Genomic DNA, 24,521 nt, shown 5'->3' on the forward strand with positions numbered 1-24,521 from the left:
GAACTTGTTCTCAACTAGCCTACCTGGTTAAATAAAGGTGACATTAATAAATAAATAAATAAATATAGGCTAGGTCCCAAAATCTGATAGGATTTTCTATTAGATTTGTTTTCTTGGAATCCTATAGGATTTTTTTGAGTAGGGCTTCCTGTATTATTCATCAGCCTAAATATGTAATACCATTATTGGAGCGATTTCACACGTCTAGACTGTCGTCAGCTAATTTACTTATCATCTGGTGATTTTGCACTTTCAATCACAACGTGACCAATTCTAGATTTCTTAGATGGTTTGAAAATTCTTTGCTCATCATGAATCTAAAAGTTTAGCTAAGCATTGCTACAAGGCAATGTCAGGCTAAGTAGAACAAGTGCTAAAAGTCAAGTGGAAGGTGATACCAAATACATTTTCTATGGATATGCAGTGGACCCTGGTCCATCAATGACTAATGAATAAATCACGGTGCCTGGGAAAGGAGCTCCTTAAGCCGATACAGCAGCTCTTGATGGCCAGCTGGTGTCAAAGCATTTTATTTGTTACAGGTTGACAAAAGAAAGAATCCTCATCATTTCTCAGGCTGAAAGTTTGGTATGGTTTGACAGATTTGAACACCAGAATTTGTATTTCAGTGCAGGAGAAGAATAGCCTGGTGAACCCAGAATGAACGCTACATGAGAAGGAAGGGGAGAGCCATATTCCTGTCTACATGCTGAGAATGTCAAGTATTTAACAGCATAATTAGAGCCACTTCATCACTGGGACCCTCAGCGGCCAGCCAGTCAGATAAACAATAGATAACACATCCCCATCAGCATGCTCTGAATTCTAACACGGCCCAATTAATCAAAAGAGAATGTTCAAGTTGAGTGTTTTATTTATTAGTCTTACATAATGCAGATCATGTATTCACTTGTAATTTTCATAATTACATAGAAAAACTGTTTATATGACGATATACCTAGGCAACAAAATGACAGAGAATGATGAATCACAGTAGTAATACTGTAGAGCTTTTGCAGTATAATCTTTACAGTACATGATTTCACAGTCTTGTGTTTTTTTTATTCACATCCCATTGAAAGTTTAGACTATTTCAATATTTGAATATATTTCCTTCAAACTGATTTCTGAATACAGATGTATGAATGGGTAGGAGGATGATATCCAATAAGACATTAACTTTGTATCTCTTATAGCAAGCAGTGACTCAGTCTGGGTGAGTGCCTGTGTGCCTGTGTGCGTGAGAGAGAGAGAGAGGGAGAGAGCAGCTCTCTGTCCGTAACAATGAAAGCAAGGATGTATTTTTGTTGTAATGCAATTTCTCCATTCCTTCAAATATAATTGTTTTCTTACATTCTAGTGCACAAACAAAGAGACCCTGACCTTGCATACAACTGTAGTTAACACTTGGGAGAAATGTTTTCCTTTTATGATCAGCTTATGTGGTGCAAGGCAATGACTTACCACTGGCTTTCTGGTATGTTCCTCTGGTACATTCCTTACCTCAATCACATATACAGTATGTTACCACCACACTAAATGTTTCTATGTCCATTGGAGTAAAACAATACTCCAACTACTAATCTGTTGCTTGCACACACAACAAAGCTTCCTGAAGCGAGACATTTGTCCAGAAAGCTTGAAGAAATGGCTTTATGGGCTTCTATTCAACACCTGACCTGACCCCAAAGCAAAGAGGTAATTTCATGAAGACCTCCTCTTTTTCCCTTCATCAGTGGTTATCTTATGAGTAATTAACAGTGCCATATATATACCTACATGTGTATAAGGCTCTGGTAATAACAGTTCACCACATAAATTGAATCAAAACAATATACAATGAGGCCATAATTGAGTTTGTTTTATTTGATGAATTAAAGGATCTACCCACTAAGGACAGTTATAGCACAGGAGGACATGACCAATTTTAATAATAACAAGGTATTGAATTGCATGACAATAACACCCTACACAGACATCATGTTAGTGTGCTATCTGAATGAACTCCTACGAACATCCTACGAACAGTCTCTCATCAATTCAACATCTCATGAATAGAATAAGCTGCTAAAAGTATTTTCTATAGAGAGTAAGTTCACTGATTCAAATGAGTGAAAACAAATTGATAATTTATTTCCTCCATAATGGAGATCATGGGGGGATTGACAATCTGTATTTATCTCGCAGGTAAAAAGTGGAGAGTAAAGCAGTACAGCTTGAACCTGTTAAGACCCCTCACATGAGTGCTACGTGTTACATATTTATGATAAATTATGAGAAGGCAGCACAAGTTATTAAAGACGGCCTCCAGTCTCCTTTTCACCTCATTCATCATGTGATTTACTTGAACTTTCGCAGGCGTAAGGTCGAAGGGCAGGCATTATGTTGCATAAGTGGGCATGTACTATGCTGGCTTATACTAGCTCGGTCAAAAACACACACACATCACCGTTTGAACAATGGGCTACACAGACGTCTCTGACAGCGAGAGCAGCTTTGTGTCTAACTACATTGCAAGGAAGATTTGCTTCCCTATAGGAAGATCTGGAGAGAGAATTCCAACAAATCCAACCATATACACTACATGACCAAAAGTATGTGGACCTGCTCGACGAACAACTCATTCCAAAATCATGGGCATTAATATGGAGTTGGTCCCCCCTTTGCTGCTATAACAGCCTCCACTCATCTGGAAGGCTTTCCACTAGATGTTGGAACATTGCTGTGGGGACTTGCTTCCATTCAGCCACGAGCAATAATGAGGTCAGCACTGATGTTGGGCGATTAGGTCTGGCTCGCAGTCTGCATTCCAATTAATCCCAAAGGTGTTTGATGGGGTTGAGGTCAGGGCTCTGTGCAGGTCTGTCAAGTTCTTCCACAACGATCTCAACAAACCATTTCTGTACGGACCTCACTTTGTGAACAGGGGAATTGTCATGCTGAAACAGTAAAGTGCCTTCCTCAAAATGTTTGAAGCACACAAATGTCTAGAATCTCATTGTATACTGTAGCGTTAAGATTTCCCTTCTCTGAAACTAAGGGGCCTAGCCCAAACCATGAAAAACAGCCCCAGACCATTATTCCTCCTCCGCCAAACCCAGATTGGTCCGTCGGACTGCCAGATGGTGAAGCATGATTCATCAATCCAGAGAATGCGTTTCTACTGCCCCAGAGTCAAATGGTGGCGAGCTTTACACCACTCCAGTCGACACTTGGCGTTCAGCATGGTGATCTTAGGCTTGTGTGAGGCTGCTCGGCCATGGAAACCCATTTCATGAAGCTCCCGTCAAACAGTTCTTGTGCTGACGTTGCTTCCAGAAATAGTTTGGAAATCGGTAGTGAGTGTTGCAACCGAGGACAGATGATTTTTATGCGCTACGCGCTTCAGCACTCAACGGTTCTGTTCTGTGAGCTTGCGTGGCCTACCACTTTCCGGCTGAGCTGTTGTTGCTCTTAGACTTTTACCCTTCACAATAACAGCACTTACAGTTGACCGGGGCAGCTTTAGCAGGGCATACATTTGACGAGCTGACTTGTTGGAAATGATGGTGCCACATTGAAAATCACTGAGCTCTTCAGTAAGGCCATTCTACTGACAATGTTTGTCTATGGAGATTGCATGGCTGAAATAGCCAAATCCATTAATTTGACGGGGTGTCCACATACTTTTGTTTATATAGTGTATGTTCAAGGAGTTGGCTTCCAGTGACAAAGAAGATGTGAGTTCGGGAAATAAAGTTCAATGACTGCCCCACAACATATCTGAATGTTATGTAACCTTATGTAGCCGAGCTACCATCATGATAGCTATCTAACGTTAGCTTGCTAAATGTATCTCTAGCTAGCAGAGAAGCAGTGGAAGAGAGAGGAAAAACACATCTGGCAAAGAGAATCTGAGTAGGGGGAGAAAACTGGGGCACATGTCGTGGAATTTATAACCAAAGGGAGAGACTGTATTCTTCAAAACAACTATTTATAAGATTTGCAAAAATGAAGCAATCAATAACAACCACTCAACAGTGCATCGTTAGGAAAGCTCAACGAAAAGAGTTGTCTCTCTCCTCTTATAGAAAAAGAACAACCTATTTTGTCAACGTGGCAGTTTAGCAGATCGGTGGAAACAGGGACGGAACATGGTGTGTAAAAGCTGATTTAGCTTGTCTGTGCAGATTAAGATAGCTTACGTTGCCACCATTGACCGTTCCTTCCTGCATGTTTCCACACATCTAAGTTCCTGTAGATTGTTAAAACAGGATGCCACATACTACAGTCACACCCAAATGGCTCTTATCTGTAGGCCCTGACCCATGACTATGTCACACAAGACGAACCTGTATCAGCAAAATACTAACATATAACAACAGACAATTCTCCAAGTAAAACAGCATAGTATGACTAATTAAACAGTATAGTATGTAATTATTATTTAATTTCCACCGCACACATCCCAATGAGCTTGCCTTGTGATGCTGCTCCATCAACTACAACAATCAAATTCCATGAAACTGGTATTTTGGAGAGCTGAGTGCATTCCTTGTTGTTGCCCATTGTCTACTAGAGACCCTGAGACGCCCACCTTTAGACATCCATCTGGACCAGCGTCATGACAGGGGGAGCCTCTGCCACCTTGGCCTTGCGGGGTAGCAGGTTGGCCAGGCTCCTGAAGGAGGGTGTGGCATGCAGCAGCTCTTTGAGGCCCGCGCGGTACTCACGGCGGATTATGCAGTAGAGCACAGGGTTGAGGCAGCTGTTGGTGTGAGCCAGACACACAGTCAGCGGGAAGGTGTAGTTCTGGACGTTGTAATATGCGTTGCTGAAGTGCACCAGGTCAAACTTAATCAGCGCGCCCCACAGCGTCAGCGCCTGGTTGGGCAGCCAGCACAAGAAAAAGGACAGAACCACGATGGCCACCGACTTGGTTACTTTGGACCGGCGCTTGTGGCGGCCTTCCGAGCCCTCTGAGCTGGCCGCTCCACTAATGCGTTGGCTCAGCACAAAGCGCAGCAGCAGCAGATAGCACACAGTGATGACCACCAAGGGAATAACAAAGCCCAGCAGTACTTTCTGTAGCTGGTACAGCCCCAGGAGCAGCTGAGGGTCCCAGCTGCCTGACTCAGGGAATCGCACCAAACACAGTTCCTCGTCGTATAGCTGGGCACTGGTGGAGTAGATGGCGTGGGGCAAGGTGGCTAGCAGTGACACTACCCAGATGCCCAGGCTGATCCACTTGGCGCTGGCTGCCGCCGTCCGCCTGCTGTGCATCTTGAGGGCTGAGGTCACTGCGTAGTATCGCGCCACACTCATGGCAGTCAGGAAGAATACGCTGGCGTACATGTTCATGATGGTCACAGAGCTGATGATCTTACACATTACTTTGCCGAAGGGCCAGCGGAAGTCCAGAGCCGTGTCAATAGCCCAAAAGGGGAGCGTGAGAACAAACTGCAGGTCGGTGAGAGCCAAGCCCATTACAAAGCAGTTGATTGAGGACTGCGTCTGACTGTGGCGTGAGTGAAGCAGGTAGAGTGCCAGAGAGTTCCCCACTAGCCCCAGTGCACACACGACAGAGTACACCAGAGCTATCATTACACGCACTGTGATGCTGGAACCATCTCCTTGTAGCTCCAGTATAGATTCCTTGCTTAAGAAGTGTAGCCAGCAGCGCAGCGATAGGTTGCCAGTAGAGCCACCGTAACCCAGTCCTGCATTATCCTCCAGTACTTGCTCACACACCTCTGGTACCAGGGTCTGCGCACTGTCATTTGGTTGCATGGCTAACTTATTCATTCACAAATCACTCAGCATGGCATGTTGGAGACCTCTTATGCTCAGGAGTAGAAATTGGTAGGAGATGCCACATTCATGATGAGGGGGAAAAAAGCAACCTACATGTTACTTAAAACGTACCTGTCCTATTCATTTTCTCTGTGGAGCTGTCTTTTTGCTAAATCCAAGTATAGGTCTGTCCTCTGCAACAGTATCTCATTCACTTCACTGAGCTCGGTGGAAGCACTTCTCATTCTTTTATAGATTCCGCAGGCGCGCGCGCAAGTTTCAGGCTCGTAATCACCACCACAGTTTCTCGCCTGTCTCCGTTAGAAACAACCCAGATAATGCCATGATCGTCCTGCAATGTCTGTGCACATATCCCATTCATCATAAATACATCTCAATATGTTCTGACATTTGAATTTAAATCTTGTTTGCTGTGTGTCTTCAATTTGGTTGGTGTGAGTAAATGTGTCATGGGGTGAGCTCCGTGGCGTTATTGAATTAATTTGGGATTAAACAAAACAAACAAACAACACATTTATTCACCTGAACTGCCCTCTCATCCTCAGAATAAACAGAGATATTATCAGCCTTGACTCAAGGTATTTTAACTTCTACTTCTCTTTTTCTCAGCGCTTGAAACGTGTTGGAACAGAGAGTATGGGGAGAGAAAAGGGGCGGCACACTGTTAGCCTACTGCTCAAGTTATTACCTCTGGGATCAAATTGGACAATTGGAAAATTAACAGATATAACCAATTTAAAAAATAAATAATTACCAGCTCTTTATAGTTGTTTTACAAAGGGCAACAACAGCAAAAATACCAATATTGTTTCCAACTGACTCAATTCTTTAACTCTCAGGCAAGGTTAATCATCAAAAGAGCATGCTTTTACAGAATGACTTGTTCTTTAACCCCCTATCCACAACAACCCTTGCAGCTGATAGGCATCAATTGACCGAGTCTAGGCACGAATGTGATTGACTGGGTTTTAACCCAGGTCGTCTGTGTGCCACAAGACTGTATTAGCCTGCTGACCTAAAGCCTAGGCATTACATTAGCTTGGGGAGCTAACACACGTTTTCAGGTCTCATGGCACATGAGTATGGTTTGCTTAACCACTTTCGTTACACTTAGAAATCAGACAGTCATGGGACTAGGGATTAATAGCAGGTGTTTAGAAGGATAAAGCTGTCATATTATTTCATCTGAAATGTTTTCCTCGGGCACCTTGGCAGATTCTCCCCAGTGCTTTCAGACAGGTCTCATAGACTAGACGTAAAAGAATACATGTAAATCCAGTTTCTCAAATGAGTATGATATGTTACTTTTGACATGGTTACATAAAGACAGAAGGTTACTTAAGGCAAAAACGAAAGGAGGGTGGGTGGGCGTATAATGCGAACATCTGGCAACCCAAAGGTTGCATGTTTGATTTTCATCAGGGCCAACTTTAGCATTTGAGCTAATTATCAACTTTTCAACTACTTACTACTTTTTAGCTACTTTGCAACTACTTAACAAGTTATCTAACCCTTCCCCTAACGCTAACCTTAACCCTTTTATCTAACCCTAACCCTTTAACCTAACTCCTAAACTTAACCCTAACCCCTAGCCTAGCTAACGTTAGCCACTTAGCTAATGTTAGCCACAACAAATTGCAATTCATAACAAATCATTAATTTAGCATATTCTTAACATATTGTACGTTTTGCTAATTTGTAGCATATTGTACGTTTAGCAAATTCGTAACATATCGTACGAAATGGATGATGGACATCCACAAATTAATACATACCATAAGAAACGTAACATATTGTATTATACTAAATGGAGTGTCTCAGATTTACGTACAGAATAATACGCAATGCTCTGAGACCAGGATGTTTCAGAAGGTAGAGATGAAAGTGGTCATCATGAGTGAAACTGTGGATGCATTCTGAGAATAAATAAGTGATTACATTTTTTTCTTTCAACTAAAAGCTGATAGATATACAACCAATGACAACCAGTAGACTGTTAAATATCCAATATTTTATCAATAATCTATTCAGTGAAGTAACCATTGTGTTTGTAACAGTTTAAACAAACTCCTGGCTATAGGAAGAAACCTTAAGAGGATCTAGACTGTTAAAGGCAGCCAAAGTAAAATTAGGACTATCTTTCCGGCACAGCATGGTTGAAGCCGAAGCAACAGGGTCAGAAGAGAGCTTGTCCATGAGAAACTAATAAATTAATTGTAAATAATTTGTATTCCAATATACAGAGCAATCAAACATATTCAAATCTTCCATGATAAAAGTTGTCTGGAACGGGGTTTCCCAAACACATTATGATTAACAATGGCGCTGATCGCTTCCTTCCTAGAATGTTTCTTTTTACAGTACTGGAGAAATGCCAGTTGTGTGGTGTGATCTACACTGGTGTGTGACCTAGAGTGGTGTGTGACCTAGAGTGTTACCTAGAGTGGTGTGTGACCTAGAGTGGCGTGTGGCCTCTAGTAAGGTGGACCTAGAGTGGTATGTGACCTAGAGTGGTTTGTGAACTAGAGTGGTGTGTGTCCTAGAGACGGTCAGTAAAAGCATGGTGTTTATCTTGTGTGCTGCCTGGGTTAGGCACAAGTCGTAGTGATTCACAGTGGGGTTGGCATTTCTCTAAAGTGCTGTTCTTGGATCTGAATATTATGGCACAGTAATAGTCACTTAGAACTAGTGAGCCTTGCAGAGTCAGTATGCTATTGTCAAATGTATCAATTCAAATGAATGAAACTAAAATGGATGTTATTATCCTGTCGAAAGCTAATTAGGACATGTTTCATGTCAGATCCCAAGGTAGGAACTTCCGGGAAGAGAGAGCCAGTAGCTAGTGTTTGGCATTTGCACAGCCTATAGTATAGCACAGATGGCCAGATATTGACATTTTGTAAAGCATTATGTCAGTAGACAGAGGATAGTCAAGCTGTAACATCACATAGACACTAAGGCCACGGCACAGGTTAATCCTATCAAACACCAAGATGAGCGCACCTGTGAAGTTCGATAAACCTGCAGACTTTAATCTCTTTATTGCATGTCTCGGACCGTCCATTCAGTGATTAGCTAGCTATCTTATATACATTTTTGCATCTGTAATATTTGTTGAATCATACCATACACCTCAAACAGAAGTGAACAGAACCACAACTTGGCATGAAATCACAAATGGAACTTTTCTTTCTGTTGTCCCTTTCCTGATGGAGGCAATGAAATTTTACTCCACCAAAGTGAAAGGAGGTATTAATCATGTTTGGTTTGGTTTCATTTACCCATGTGACTCTCATTCAAAAATAAATAAGCAAAAAGAAAGTTTAAGCCACTCAATAGCTGTTCATGGAGTTTAATACAAGCACTGAGTTTATCTGGTTCGGCAATGCACTTTAAAACAGAAAAGCAATTTGCAGAATTAAAGGGGCAATCTGGGATTTGCCACTTGTTTTGGTAAACAGCTGAGGGATGGGGCTGGAGTAATGTAACCACTCACCAATTCATAGACAGAACTATTGATGCAAGGAGCTATTGATGCATGGACTGACCATCCATGAGAATCTACACAGTGTTTGAATGATGTAAAACAAGCTTATATTTTGGGTCCTGATGGGTTAAGAGAGTTGAAATAATCTTGTGAAGCATTTATAAATTCAATTCTGAAATAATCAATGGTAATGTTAATTTAAAAGTCCAAAAATGTATGCTTCAATCGTGGATTGCCCCTTTAAACAAGTGAAGACGAAGACATCTCTTTGACTGTGTCCTTTTTTTTTGTCCCTCTCTCAGGGTCTGACTTAGAGTTCTCCTACCACGGGTCATATCCCACTATGCTGGTGGAAGATGGACAATCAAAGTGGGTCACAGAGAAGCTGATTAAAAATGCTGGTCGCTGAGCTACATGATTAAAGGCTGAGAGATGAGAGGCACCACGGCAGATAACGATTGACACAAACAATCGTTGGGGTGTGCGTCTGCAGACATGCACACACACACACACAAGTCATTCAAGTCAACTTGGTCAAATAAGGGAAAGGGGAATACCTAGTCATTTGTGCAACTGAAATGTGTCTTCCGCATTTAAAACAATACAAAACAGAATAACAAACAAGAAAAAAAAGGATATACACACACACACACACAGTATATGATATAACAGGCAAAATAATGTATTTATTATTCCCCAACTCATAGTGTAAACAAGAGCCTTAGGCGTGTGCTACTCTGTTTCATGATATGAAGTGTGGAGATGGGAGCAGAACAGAGAAATCCTGCTGGGAATACTCTCTCCAAATCACATGTCATCAGCATGTGGGCGTAGTGTGGCTCTGCGGTGTGGATTCCAAGTCACTGTAGCTATATGGCCAGTAATGGGGTCTCCCTGGAAATGGACTTGCTCGTCCATGCTATTATTTTGAGACATGGGGTCAAAATTGGGCAGTCCTTGGCTGCCGTGACCAGTGCCCAGTTTTCCCAGCAGAGACATAATCGCATCCACACCCTGGTCTCCCAGGACATGGTTGTCTGGAGGCTTGGCCTTGTCGTCTGCAGTTTGGTACAGCTGGTCAATCACATGTAGCACTCTGGAGGACTGGAGGTTGTGCAGGGACCGTGACTGGACTGCAGGGGCGAGAGGGACACAGGTTACAGGTGAGTATGTATTCCAGTCATTAAATGTTGATGTATGTGTGACAGTACATACATCCCCAGTCCAACTTTAAGTCGTTAACTGTAAGCCACCCTCAACAATCTTGTACCTTGGTCTTCAGTTGTACAATTACCTAAAGACAACTAGGAATTTATAATATTCATAGAGCTAACAAACAGTCGGTAAAGATGACAAATTACATTTAAGTAATTCACAATCTTAAACCATTGATGAGACCATTAGATATCTTTGAAGTCCATTTCATATTTTATCCAACAGTTCCTCCAATTGTTGAGAGGAATTTTACAGTCAGACAGGCTGATGAGAAGAGTGCTCAATAATACATGGTTTCTATGCTGAGGGTTGCCAGCTCAGCTCTTTGATGTGAATTGGTGGGCCGCCTTGCTCTGCAGAGTTGTTTTAACAGTGGCGTCGTAGCAGCATCTGGCAGTAGGAGTGAGAGGAGCTCTAGTCTATTCAGCTCTCCAGCTGTGATTTGAGGCAGGAGGTATGGGGTGGCAGGGCGAGGTTTGGCCAGACAGTGCAGGAGGCTGACTCACCCCTCACTGGGCTGAAGTCCCCTCCTTGGCTGACCTTGGCAAAAGGGTTCAGGCTGGGGAAGAGGATGATGGAGAAGGACAGGAGCAGTACCTGGGGAAAAAGAGAAGGGTAAAAATCACAATTTGCTCTTTGCCAAAGTGAATAAGGTTTAGCCATTAGGGAGAGCTTCCACTCCCCGGTGGAGTTCCAGAGTGGAAGACACTAACTGTTGTTCAGAACTTTTCATCTCATCCCAGTACATGGGCATCAAAGTCACAAGGCTTGAACACACTATCCTTATAATTCAAATGTTTGCCTTTTCCGAACGGCATTAGAAGAGATACAAACTCATTCATATTCATAGTGGATTTACAAGTCTAATTACTGCTTGCACTGATGTGGTGTGATTTGTGTTCTGTCCAATTATGTTGTAGACAAGGGAATCAATGGTTTGCCTCTCTGGAGTGTATCTGTGTCTATTTACATCTGTATATCTGCCATAAATCTTTCTCTCACTCCACCTGTCGGTCTCTCTCTAATTTCACATGGTGTATGGCCTGATCTTGTAAAACTGTATCTTAAAGTGACACTTCTCCTTACCAGGACACAAGTCCCAGTCTGGGCGGTCTTTTTGGAGCCGCCCATGACCAGAGTCTGCAGCCTGTGCAGCTGCCCCATCAGAGACCTGGGAGACACAAAGGCTCAATTAGCAAATGTTGCGACTGAGTGTACGGAGGCAGAAACAGAGCAGGGAGAGCAGATTAGTGTGGAGGTCCCTCACGTATTGCATTTCTCCAGCTGGAACACTTTCCTCTGTAGCTCTTGGTTGTGTGTGTTGCAGGCAGCCATCCTGGAAGACAAACAACAAGGGAATTTCCCAGATGAGACTGACGAGCTGCTGCTGCTTGATCAGTCCAACAAACATACTAGCTAGCTGTCACTCTAACTACCACACTGAAAAACCCTTTTGTAGAATTAGATCATAATGTGACAGTCAAGTATACTGAATTACACATTTCTGACAGCAGTGGGCACTGTGAAGTTTCTCTGTGCCACGCAACTTAAGAAGAAACACATCAAGAATCTCACTACCGATAGACTGCCGATAAGTACATATCACAGTGGGAGGCCGTTCTATCTCTTGCTAGAACTAAAGTGGGACGTGCTGCGGGCCGACCCTGTAGTGACAAACCTACCAATTCTACTTGTAGAATCGCAATGCTCGTCAGTGGCCAACAACTTAACTTTGATCCAATCAGAGAGCACGTACCCCAACAAAAAAATGAAAAAAATTTGTCATTTTCTCCGTACATCCACGGATGAGCCAGTCACACTTCATATACAATAATGACTATGGGATGGGAGCTAGTTAAGTGCACAGACGCAATGCACACAACACTAAATACTTTCTCCAAGCTATCTAAACACTGTAGCTAGTATTGCCGTTATAATTAAATCACAATGGATTAGCTAGTTTCCATGAAACAGCTGCCAGTGTTAGCTAGTGAGTTTTTGCAGTGTCCTAAGCTAGCTAGCTATTTTGTGCTAGCTAGCGAATATGCTAACATTAGCTAGCTAGTGAAATATTTGGCTATGGGCTGGCACTGGCGGTTTGGGATTATGGAGAGTGAATTTAATTGTTTCTTCATCGTTTTGCCAGGTAGTTATCTAGCTGTGGCCATCTGGTTAGTACCAACAAGGGCTTTCTACAAAATAGAAACATTAGCACAGATAGCTTGGAATCTAGACCACAGGCAATACGCACGGATATGCATTGCCAAACAACGCTATTGACACCTTCTGGTTTGGAGTATTTTACATGGCTGAGTGGCTGACAACTTCCAAGGTCTTTGCTGTGTGAACACAATAAAGATTGACTGCCGACACTCTGTTCAGAGGTGCTAAGTCTTGTCGGCACGCAAACGTTTGACAATCCTACCAGTGTGTCTGAGCTTTCACACACTGTTTCTTTTTCCATTTTTAAATTAGAAATACCTTCCGGCAACACGTCTTACCCAAAGTGATACGGATCCGCTATTTGTAGACCTTATAGCTAGAAACTCCATCAGAAGCTAGCCATCAGATGCTAACCAGCTAATTAGCTACTAGCTATTTAGTCATTGTTAGCCACTGATAGCGGCTTTTACCTCTAGCTCAGACACCAGCCGCTTTTACCCTGGATAATCAAATCAAATTAATTTGTCACATACACATAGTTAGCAGATGTTAATGCGAGGGTAGCGAAATGCTTGTGCTTCTAGTTCCGACAATGCAGTAATAACCAACGAGTAATCTAACCTAACAATTCCAAAACTACTTCCTTATACACACAAGTGTAAAGGGATTAAGAATATGTACATAAAGATATATGAATGAGTGATGGTACAGAACGGCATAGGCAAGATGCAGTAGATGGTATCGAGTACAGTATATACATATGAGATGAGTAATGTAGGGTATGTAAACAAAGTGACATAGTTTAAAGTGGCTAGTGATAAATGTATTACATAAAGATGCAGTAGATGATAGAGTACAGTATATACATATACATATGAGATGAATAATGTAGGGTATGTAAACATTATATTAAGTAGCATTGTTTAAAGTGGCTAGTGATATATTTTACATCAATTTCCATTATTAAAGTGGCTGGAGTTGTGTGTGTTGGCAGCAGCCACTCAATGTTAGTGGTGGCTGTTTAACAGTCTGATGGCCTTGAGATAGAAGCTGTTTTTCAGTCTCTCGGTCCCAGCTTTGATGCCCTTGTACTGACCTCGCCTTCTGGATGATAGCGGGGTGAACAGGCAGTGGCTCGGGTGGTTGTTGTCCTTGATGATCTTTATGGCCTTCCTGTGACATCGGGTGGTGTAGGTGTCCTGGAGGGCAGGTAGTTTATCCCCCGGTGATGCGTTGTGCAGACCTCACTACCCTCTGGAGAGCCTTACGGTGTTGGGCGGAGCAGTTGCTGTACCAGGCGGTGATACAGCCCGACAGGATGCTCTCGATTGTGCATCTGTAGAAGTTTGTGAGTGCTTTTGGTGACAAGCCAAATTTCTTCAGCCTCCTGAGGTTGAAGAGGCGCTGCTGCGCCTTCTTCACGATGCTGTCTGTGTGTGTGGACCAATTCAGTTTGTCTGTGATCTGTACGCCGAGGAACTTAAAACTTACTACCCTCTCCACTACTGTTCCATTGATGTGGATAGGGGGGTGCTCCCTCTGCTGTTTCCTGAAGTCCACAATCATCTCCTTAGTTTTGTTGACGTTGAGTGTGATGTTATTTTCCTGACACCACACTCCGAGGGCCCTCACCTCCTCCCTGTAGGCCGTCTCGTCGTTGTTGGTAATCAAGCCTACCACTGTAGTGTCGTCCGCAAACTTGATGATTGAGTTGGAGGCGTGCGTGGCCACGCAGTCGTGGGTGAACAGGGAGTACAGGAGAGGGCTCAGAACGCACCCTTGTGGGGCCCCAGTGTTGAGGATCAGCAGGGTGGAAATGTTGTTACCTACCCTCAACACCTGGGGGCGGCCCGTCGGCCCGTCAGTCTGCACAACGCCAGTCTGCACAGCAAGATATCAACCCAGAGCATATCAGGACTGCTTTTCTACACCATTGCTCCAGATTACTGGACCATTATTACAGATCCTCGCAGCTAGCTAGCTGCTACCGAGTGGCCCAGCCCCGAAGCTAGCCTTTGAACCAGGCCCATCTCCCGGCCAGCTCAGTGGACCCTATGATCCCTCGGCTACACAGCTGATGCCTCCCGGACTCTTCACTAACACGACTAGATTCATCGGCGGAATCCTGCCATAAGCTCTGGACCTTTGCATCGAATCATTGCAACTAGCTAGCTGCTACCGAGTGTCTATAGTGGCTAATGCCCTTGACCTGAAGCTAGCACCAGTTAGCCTTGAGACAGGAGCATCTCCCGGCTAGCAAACGGTATTACTCCAGCTACATTACCTCTTTTGTCAATTGGCCAGGACCCCTTGTCGACACGGAGCCCCTCAGATCCATCGTGATTGGTCTGCCGACGTAATTCCATCTGATGTGCCATCAACCGGCCTTTGTCGGACGTCGAAGAAGACGCTTCTGCTAGCCCCGACCTGCTAACTTTATGAACGCCGTGTCTCCTGCTTGCCAGCGTAGTAACGACTTCCCTGTTTCATCTATTGCTGTTCACTGGACCCTATGATCACCTGGCTACATAGCGGATGCCTGCTGGACTGCTCATTAATCACGGGACTCCATTTTGTTTGTTTTGTTTATCTGTCTGCCCCAGCCTCGAACTCAGGCCCTGTGTGTAGTTAACTGACCCTCTATGCCCATTCATCACCATTTTACCTGTTGTTGTCTTAGCTGATTAGCTGTTGCTGTCTTACCCGTTGTCTTAGCTAGCTTTCCCAATCAACAACTGTGATTGCTTTATGCCTTGCTTTATGTCTCTCTCTAATGTCAATATGCCTTGTATACTGTTGTTTAGGGTAGTCATCATTGTTTTATTTTACTGCAGAGCCCCTAGCCCCACTCAACATGCCTCAGATACCTCTTTTGTCCTGCCTCCCACACATGGGGTGACCTCACCTAGCATAACTAATGCCTCCAGAGAGATGCAACCTCTCTTATCGTCACTCAATGCCTAGGTTTAACTCCACTGTACATTATGCCCTGAATCTATTCTATCACGCCCAGAAATCTGCTCCTTTTATTCTCTGTCCCCAACGCAGTAGACGACCAGTTTTGATAGCCTTTAGCCGTACCCTCATCCTACTCCTCCTCTGTTCCTCGGGTGATGTAACCCAGGTTAACCCAGGCCCTGTGTGTCCTCAGGCGCTCTCATTTGTTGACTTCTGTAACCGTAAAAGCCTTGGTTTCATGCATGTTAACATTAGAAGCCTCCTCCCTAAGTTTGTTTTACTCACTGCTTTAGCACACTCCGCCAAACCTGATGTCCTTGCCGTGTCAGAATCCTGGCTTAGGAAGGCCACCAAAAATTCTGAGATTTCTTCCCAACTACAACATTTTCCATCAAGATATAACTGCCTAAGGGGGAGGAGTTGCAATCTACTGCAGTTCTGTTATACTTTTCAGGTCTATGCCCAAACAGTTTTGAGCTTCTAATTTTTAAAATGAATCTCTCCAGAAATATGTCTCTCACTGTTGCCACCTGTTATAGACCCCCCTCAGCTCCCAGCTGTGCCCTGGACACCATATGTGAATTGATTGCCCCCAATCTATCTTCAGAGTTCGTTCTGTTAGGTGACCTAAACTGGGATATGTTTATACAATCTAAGCAAGATGCCCTCAATCTCACACAAATTATCAAGGAACCCACCAGGTACAACCATAAATCCGTAAACATGGGCACCCTCAAGGATATTATCCTGACCAACTTGCCCTCCAAATACACCACTGCTGTTTTCAATCAGGATCTCAGCAATCACTGCCTCATTGCCTGCATTCATTAGGGGTCTAGTCCCCTCATCACTGGCAAACGCTCCCTAAAACACTTCTGCAAGCAGGCCTTTCTAATCGACCTGGCCCGGGTATCCTGGAAGGATATTGACCTCATCCCGTCAGTTGAGGATGCCTGGTTGTTCTTTAAAAGTAATTTCCTCTCCATCTTAAATAAGCATGCCCCTTTCAAAAAATGTAGAACTAAGAATAGATGTAGCCCTTGGTTCACTCCAGACCTGACTGCCCTCGACCAGCACAAAAACATCCTGTGGCGTACTGCACTAGCATCGAATCGTCCCCACGATATGCAACTTTTCAGGGAAGTCAGGAACCAATACACACAGTCAGTTAGGAAAGCAAAGGCTAGATTTTTCAAACAGAAATTTGCATCTTGTAGCTCTACCTCCAAAAAGTTATGGGACACTGTAAAGTCCATGGAGAACAAGAGCACCTCCTCCCAGCTGCCCTCTGCACTGAGGCTAGGAAACACTGTCACCACCGATAAATCCACAATAATCGAGAATTTCAATAAGCATCTCTCTACGGCTGGCCATGCTTTCCTCCTGGCTACCCCAACCCTGGCCAACAGCTCCGCACCCCCCCACAGCTACTTGCCCAAGCCTCCCCAGCTTCTCCTTCACCCAAATCCAGATAGCAGATGTTCTGAAAGAGCTGCAAAACCTGGACCCATACAAATCAGCTGGGCTAGACAATTTGGACCCTCTCTTTCTAAAATTATCCGCCGCCATTGTTGCAACCCCTATTACTGTCTGTTGAACCTCCCTTCCGTAATGTCAGAGATTCTTGAAGATTGGAAAGCTGCTGCGGTCATCCCCCTCTTTAAAGGGGGAGACACTCTATACCCAAACTGTTACAGACCTATATCCATCAGATCACTGACCATTTAGAATCCCACGGTACCTTCTCCTCTGTGCAATCCGGTTTCTCAGCTGGTCACAGGTGCACCTCAGCCACGCTCAAGGTACTAAACGATATCATAACCGCCATCGATAAAAGACAATACAGTGCAGCTGTCTTTATCAACCTGGCCAAGGCTTTCAACTCTGTCAATCACCGTATTCTTATCGGCAGACTCAACAGCCTTGGTTTCTCAAATGACTGCCTCGCCTGGTTCCCCAACTATTTCTCAGATAAAGTTCTGTGTGTCAAAGTGGAGGGCCTGTTGTCCAGAACTCTGGCAGTCTCTATGGGGGACCACAGAGTTCAATTCTCAGGCCGACTCTTTTCTCAGTATATATCAATGATGTTGCTCTTGCTGCGGGTGATTCCTCGATCCACCTCTACGCAGACGGCACCATTCTGCATACATCTGGCCCTTTTTTGGACACTGTGTTAACAAACCTCCAAACAAGCTTCAATGTCATACAACACTCCTTCCGTGGCCTCCAACTACTCTTAAACGCTAGTAAAACTAAGTGCATGCTCTTCAACCGATCGCTGCACGCACCCGCCCGCCTGACTAGCATCACTACTCTGGACAGTTCTGACTTAGAATATGTGGACAACTACAAATACCTAGGTGCCTGGCTAGACTGTAAACTCTCCTTCCAGACTCATATTAAGCATCTCCAATCCAAAATTAAATCTAGAATCGGCTTCCTATTTCGCAAAAGAAGCCTCCTTCGCTCACGCTGCCAAACATACCCTCGTAAAACTGACGATTCTACTTATCCTCAACTTCGGCGATGTCATTTACAAAATAGCCTCCAACACTCTACTCAGCAAACTGGATGCAGTCTATCACAGTGCCATCCGTTTTGTCACCAAAGCCCCATATACCACCCACCACTGCAACCTTTATGCTCTCGTCAGCTGGCCCTCGCTACATATTCATCGCCAGACCCACTGGCTCCATCTATAAGTCTTTGATAGGTAAAGCTCCGCCTTATTTCAGCTCACTGGTCACCATAACAACACCCACCCGTAGCACACGCTCCATCAGATATATCTCACTGGTCATCCCCAAAGCCAACACACACTTTGGCCGCCTTCCCTTCCAGTTCTCTGCTGCCAATGACTGGAACGAATTGCAAAAATCGCTGAAGTTGGAGACTTATATCTCCCTCACTAACTTTAAGCATCAGCTATCTGAGCAGCTTACCGATCACTGTAGCTGTACATATCCCATCTGTAAATAGCCCACCCAACTACCTACCTCATCCCCATATTGTTTTTATTTACTTTTTTGCACACTAGTATTTCTACTTGCACATCTTCATCTGCACATCCATCACTTCAGTGTTAATTTGCTAAATTGTAATTACTTCGCTACTATGGCCTATTTATTGCCTTACCTCCTTACTCCATTTGCACACACTGTATATAGATTTTGGAGGCCACAAATGTGCATGTGTCTGCTCAAACGGTCAGAAACAGACTCCATGAGGGTGGTATGAGGGCCCGACGTCCACAGGTGGGGGTTGGGCTTACAGCCAGAGAACACCAAGATTGGAAAATTTGCCACTGGCGCCCTGTGCTCTTCACAGATGAAAGCAGGTTCACACTGAGCACATGTGACAGACGTGACAGTCTGGAGACGCGGTGGAGAACGTTCTGCTGCCTGCAACATCCTCCAGCATGACCGGTTTGGCGGTGGGTCAGTCATGGTGTGAGGTGGCATTTCTTTGGGGGGCCGCACAGAGGTAGCCTGACTGCCATTAGGTACCTAGATGAGATCCTCAGACCCCTTGTGAGACCATATGCTGGTGCGGTTGGCCCTAGGTTCCTCCTAATGCTAGACAATGCTAGACCTCATGTGGCTGGAGTGTGTCAGCTGTTCCTGCAAGAGGAAGGCATTAATGCTATGGACTGGCCCACCCGTTCCCCAGACCTGAATCCAATTGAGCACATCTGGGACATCATGTCTCGCTCCATCCACCAACGCCACGTTGCACCACAGACTGTCCAGGAGTTGGCGGATGCTTTAGTCCAGGTCTGGGAGGAGATCCCTCAGGAGATCATCCGCCACCTCATCAGGAGCATGCCCAGGCATTGTAGGGAGGTCATACAGGCACGTGGAGGCCACACACACTACTGAGCCTCATTTTGACTTGTTTTAAGGACATTACATCAAAGCTTGATCAGCCTGTAGTGTGGTTTTCCACTTTAATTTTGAGTGTGACTCCAAATCCAGACCTCCATGGGTTGATAAATTTGATTTCCATTGATAATTTTTGTGTGATTTTGTTGTCAGCACATTCAACTATGTAAAGAAAAAAGTATTTAATAAGAATATTTCATTCATTCAGATCTAGGATGTGTTATTTTAGTGTTCCCTTTATTTTTTTGAGCAGTGTATAAAAAGGCCAAGTGCAGTCAAAAATGTAATTTTCCTGTGTTTTATATATATTTCCACACTATGAGGTTGTAATAATACTGTGAAATTGTGAAAATTATGATATTACTGTTTTAGTGTAAGAACTGTTTGAAAAGATCGGCTTAAATTTCTGACCTATTTGGTGGGATGCAGTTTTCACCTGCAAGGTGGTAAATTAGTTAGAACTTCTTAGGCCTAGGTGTCCCGCTAACTTCCGGTAAAATTGGAGGGCACGCAATTCAAATAAATAATCATAAAAATGATGGATATTAAACATTTCGGTACATACAACTGTCTTATATCGGTTAAAAGCTTAAATTCTTGTTAATCTAACTCCACTGTCCGATTTACAATAGGCTTTACAGCGAAAGCTGTATACGATTGTTTGAGGACGGTGCCCCACATCAAAATCTTTATCCACCAGCACAGGTTTCATAAATTCACAAATAGCGATTAAATATTCACTTACCTTTTGAAAATCTTCCTCTGATTTGTCATCCAAAGGGCCCTAGCTAAAACATGTGGTGTCATTTTGTTAGATAAAATCCTTCTTTATATCCCAAAAAGTCTGTTTGGTTGGCGCCATCGATTTGAGTAATCCACTCGTTCAACATGCAGAGAAAGGAATCTAAAAAGCTACTGCTAAACTTTGTTAAAGCAAGTCAAAACACGTTTCTAAATAATCCTCAGATACCTTAAAATGTAATTAAACTATAATATTTAATACGGAAAGAAGTAGGTTCAATAGGAAACCAATATTAGCAGGTGTGCATCCTCTTTGTCGCACGCGCACACACACATTTCCAAGTCTGCATCCCAGTACCAAAACTCATTATTCTTTGTCGTTTTGGAAGAATCAAGCCTGAAACTTTGAATAAAGACTGTTGACATCTAGTGGAAGCCATAGGAATTGCAATCTGGGAGCTGGATTTGGATATGCCCCTATACTTTCCATTGTAAAAGCATGGGCTCTCTCAACAACAAAAAATCAGGTTGGTTTTTCTTTGGATTTTCTCCTATTGTGTTATAGTCTCCTACATTATTTTAACATTTCTACAAACTTCAGAGTGTGTTCTTTCCAATGATACCAATTATATGCATATCCTGGCTTCAGGGCCTGAGCAACAGGTAGTTTACTTGGGCATGTCAGTCAGACGGGAAGTGGAGAAAAATAGACCCTAGCCTGAAGAATAAGAACGTGACTTCCAAACCTTTCTGCCAATAGCAGCTTGTTTTTAGTTTTCCCCTCCACATTCAGAAGTTATGTCTTTATTTTTTACCATTTTAATTGAAAACAATCACAGAAAGGTACTTAATTGTTATCTATAAATTATTTGATATTGAGATAAAAATGGCTGCATTGGACCTTTGATTTTAACTTATTGTGCTCAGCACCCTGTGACATGTTCCAAATATCTTGTTAGTTTGTAGAAGTGCTTTATCGATTTTAGGCAGTTCTAGTCAGAATTGATCATGTCTACTTTGAACTGAGGTCTGTGAGTCCCTGCCTTATCCATTTATTTAGTGCATATTGCCAGTACCTGCTCTCCAGACCATCAATATATTCCTTTTTCTTCTTCCTGCTCTCCTGAGCCGACTGCTTATTTCGGATCTTTCTGCGAATTATCTTCAGAATCCTCTCCTCATACTAATAGAAACAGACAAAGGAAGTACATATTTAACGTGTTTACACACTTTGGTAATACTCAAGAGCCATAAGTTGTTCTGTGAAGTTGCAAAGTGTGCAAAAAAGTTTGACCTTTGTGAGAGGTAGTTGGCTAGGCAGAGTCACCCCCTCCTTGGCCAGCAGTTTTTTCTCATCCTCATTAAGAATCAACTCTTGGAAGGACTGTTGGGAATGCTGTGGGGGCTGGAAGTGAGATGAAAATGTTAATACAGTAAGTCATACGTACAGCATCACAACCAGTGGCCAGCTGCAATGGGATTTTCAGAGTGAATGGAGGGAGTGCAGAGTTACACGGCAGACAGCATAGCCCTCGATCCCTCTCATTTCATGCATTGCTCATGCCAATTACATTACCTGATTTTTATAGAATGACTTTACCCCTCTAACCCATTTCTCTCTACTCCAACACACTCACTCACCTATATACAAACAATTACAGACACACTCCCCCCAAGCGCACACAAACACACCCTTCATCATCACTCACCGGATCAGATGTGCCAGAGAGCAGTAGGTCCTTGACAGTGAGGGGAAAGCCAGAAGACAGCTGGGTTGTGTGTGCATCAGAGGAACACTCTGTCCCCCCAGTCCTGCCTGGGTAGAAGCCTGAGTCCCAGCCATCTGTAACCACACAGAGAGACGTGATGGGACCAGACAGAAGTGCCATCATTTGTCTGTGTATGTGTTGATACTGAGACAATGTAGGCCTTTGCCTAATGAATACATAGAGCATAAGAACACAGACTGTGTTGCTTTCAAAGGATGAACTTCTGTTCCAATGTTTGACATTAACAAATTGCAATACTTAATCACATATTCCGCATGACGTAATAATGTAACTGCCTCTGTTGCTTCTTTTTACCATGAAACTTTAAACCAAGTTTGTGTTATACTTTCTGTGCTTAGTAATTTGTGCCAGCTTTGTCTTACTGATATTAATGGAGAAGTTGGCATCCAGGGTGACCTTGGTTTGTGGCTGAGGAGGGATGAAGTGGGGCTCCATGGGAGGGCTCTCAGGGCGCTGGGGGCTGTCCATCTGATCCGAGGGCGGGTCCTCACTGATGCCACTGTCACTAGGAGAGGGAGACCACAGGGGGGACCCCGACACTGAGCCACTGCCACTCAGGAGGGCATTCAGGAAGTCCTCGCTTTGTTGCTCTGCTGGACACACCTGCCAAATGACATACCAAAGGTGATAATTATTGTACAGCCAAACTGGAGAGAGTGGTTGAGAATGGCAGGCTAGACATGTGAATCACGTAGTAGACACAGGTAAGGGGACATTTTAAAAACACTGCAGGATAAAAATCACAGAGTTAGATATTTCACTCCACTCACGTTTGGCTCATGGATTGGCCAGGCATGGTTGTCATGGTGTCCCATCTCCTCGTGACGGAGGATACCATTGTTTTGATCAAACAGCAAATCAAGCAGCTCAATCCCCTCGCAACCCTGGAACAGAACAGGCCACTTAATGACATGTTGCTCTACATTTACAACTGAGAGACAACATACAAAGAGCCTTACAGGATGGCTGTAAAAGCAATAATACCCAGGACTAATGCTTTTTATTACCATTATCTCATGGCACTCCTATCTAAAAAAAAATATCAATTTGACTATGCCTTTCAATGCGTGAGTTAAATTAAGTTGATCTAGTTCTGATTCATTTGAAAGGAGAAAAGTGTAAGACTATTCCTTTGTAGGCTACACGACGCACCCACATTCCTTTGTAGGCTACACAACACACCCACATTCCTTAGTAGGCTACTGTACACAAAGCACCCACATTCCTTTGTAGGCTACACAACACACCCACATTCCTTAGTAGGCTTCTGTACACAAAGCACCCACACTCCTTTGTAGGCTACACAAAGCACCCATATTCCTTTGTAGACTACACAAGCACCCATATTCCTTTGTAGACTACACAAGCACCCATATTCCTTTGTAGACTACACAAGCACCCATATTCCTTTGTAGACTACACAAGCACCCATATTCCTTTGTAGACTACACAAGCACCCATATTCCTTTGTAGACTACACAAAGCACCCACCCCCATTCACTGGCACGTAGATACAGTGTGTTACCTCCTCTGAACTTGTTTGACGATACATATAACCTTGGCTGCCCTAATAACATAAATTACTAAACAAATTAACCAGGAGACACTAAAAACACAGAAACTAAGACATGGGCCCTGTTACCTGGTCTGAATAGTGGTCCATAATTTCAGCACTAGGATGGCACAGGACAGAACTCTCCAAAATAAGACAAATCCAGTGAAGTGTTCTGTTTCCTTTGTTGTGAAGGAGCTCTGTTCCAGATTACCATGTCTCTACTGTATCTCCCTGCTCTTGTTCTGAGGTCCAAAGTTTAAACTCCAACACAGCACACCCAGTAATCAACTCCAGGGCTGTCATCCCATTGGCCAGTTTGTAAAGATTTGATTGCAAGGGAAAGACTGACAACTAAGGAAAGTCTGTCTGTCTAGAAAATAACCTTTATGGATGAATGGATGAATAGATCAGAGTTTATATTTTCCTATCCTCTTGTTGTGTTTGATAGCAGATTGACAGGGAATGAGGGTACCCTTTGACACAGTTTCTGTGTGATGTTAGTTAATTCATACGGTATAGAGATGCTCTTTATGGCCTGTCAATAAGAGCTTGATTGAACATCCTTGTAGTGGCTTCCTTTCCTCTTTACCATAGCCACTGCCCAAGCCTGAAGCGGGGTAGTTTGGTACGCATACAGTCCACACTCAAGGTTTCCAAACGGCCAAACATTCAATGACATCCAGGGATATGGTGCAACAAAAATGTTTATTCTTCTTATATCTAACAAAGAAATGAATCAACTTAAAGCATAGAATACTTGATATGGAAAATACATAACATGACCTGTCTGTATGTATGTTCAAAAAACTATACCGCTCCCGCATCTAGCAAGGACTCCCCCGAAGGCCCAACTTCCTGCCTTTATCCTAACACACTTACCACAATACAATGAATGGGCAAGAGGGGGCCAAAAACTGAATTACACTAACAAATTAATA

General features: G+C 43.6%; 1 protein-coding gene and 1 pseudogene across 1 annotated transcript; both read right to left on the reverse strand.

The window, feature by feature from the left end:
* Positions 1-4,578: 4,578 nt before the first annotated feature.
* LOC139407597 (relaxin-3 receptor 1-like) lies at positions 4,579-5,802 on the reverse strand (annotated as a pseudogene).
* A 3,327-nt stretch (positions 5,803-9,129) lies between these two features.
* On the reverse strand, positions 9,130-23,827 carry LOC139407598 (cyclic AMP-responsive element-binding protein 3-like protein 3-B). Its single transcript, XM_071151422.1, has 10 exons — positions 23,671-23,827; positions 22,799-22,912; positions 22,391-22,631; positions 21,948-22,081; positions 21,533-21,643; positions 21,315-21,421; positions 11,763-11,831; positions 11,582-11,666; positions 11,002-11,092; positions 9,130-10,413 (listed from the first exon to the last, which is right to left on the reverse strand). The coding sequence occupies exons 1-10, from the start codon at positions 23,689-23,691 to the stop codon at positions 10,088-10,090; spliced, it is 1,299 nt and encodes a 432-aa protein (XP_071007523.1). The 5' UTR covers positions 23,692-23,827; the 3' UTR covers positions 9,130-10,087.
* Between the last annotated feature and the right edge of the window lie 694 nt (positions 23,828-24,521).

The sequence above is a fragment of the Oncorhynchus clarkii genome, chromosome 4, assembly GCF_045791955.1.
Source record: "Oncorhynchus clarkii lewisi isolate Uvic-CL-2024 chromosome 4, UVic_Ocla_1.0, whole genome shotgun sequence".
Lineage (NCBI taxonomy): Eukaryota > Metazoa > Chordata > Actinopteri > Salmoniformes > Salmonidae > Oncorhynchus > Oncorhynchus clarkii.

Excerpts from the sequence above, each read along its gene's own strand:
- LOC139407598 (XM_071151422.1), bottom strand. The coding sequence starts at position 23,691 with ATGGACCACTATTCAGACCAG. Across the intron at positions 22,913-23,670 it reads TGGACCACTATTCAGACCAG|GGTTGCGAGGGGATTGAGCT; the intron begins GTAACAGGGCCC and ends GTTCTGTTCCAG. Across the intron at positions 10,414-11,001 it reads GGACTTCAGCCCAGTGAGGG|TCCAGTCACGGTCCCTGCAC; the intron begins GTGAGTCAGCCT and ends TCGCCCCTGCAG.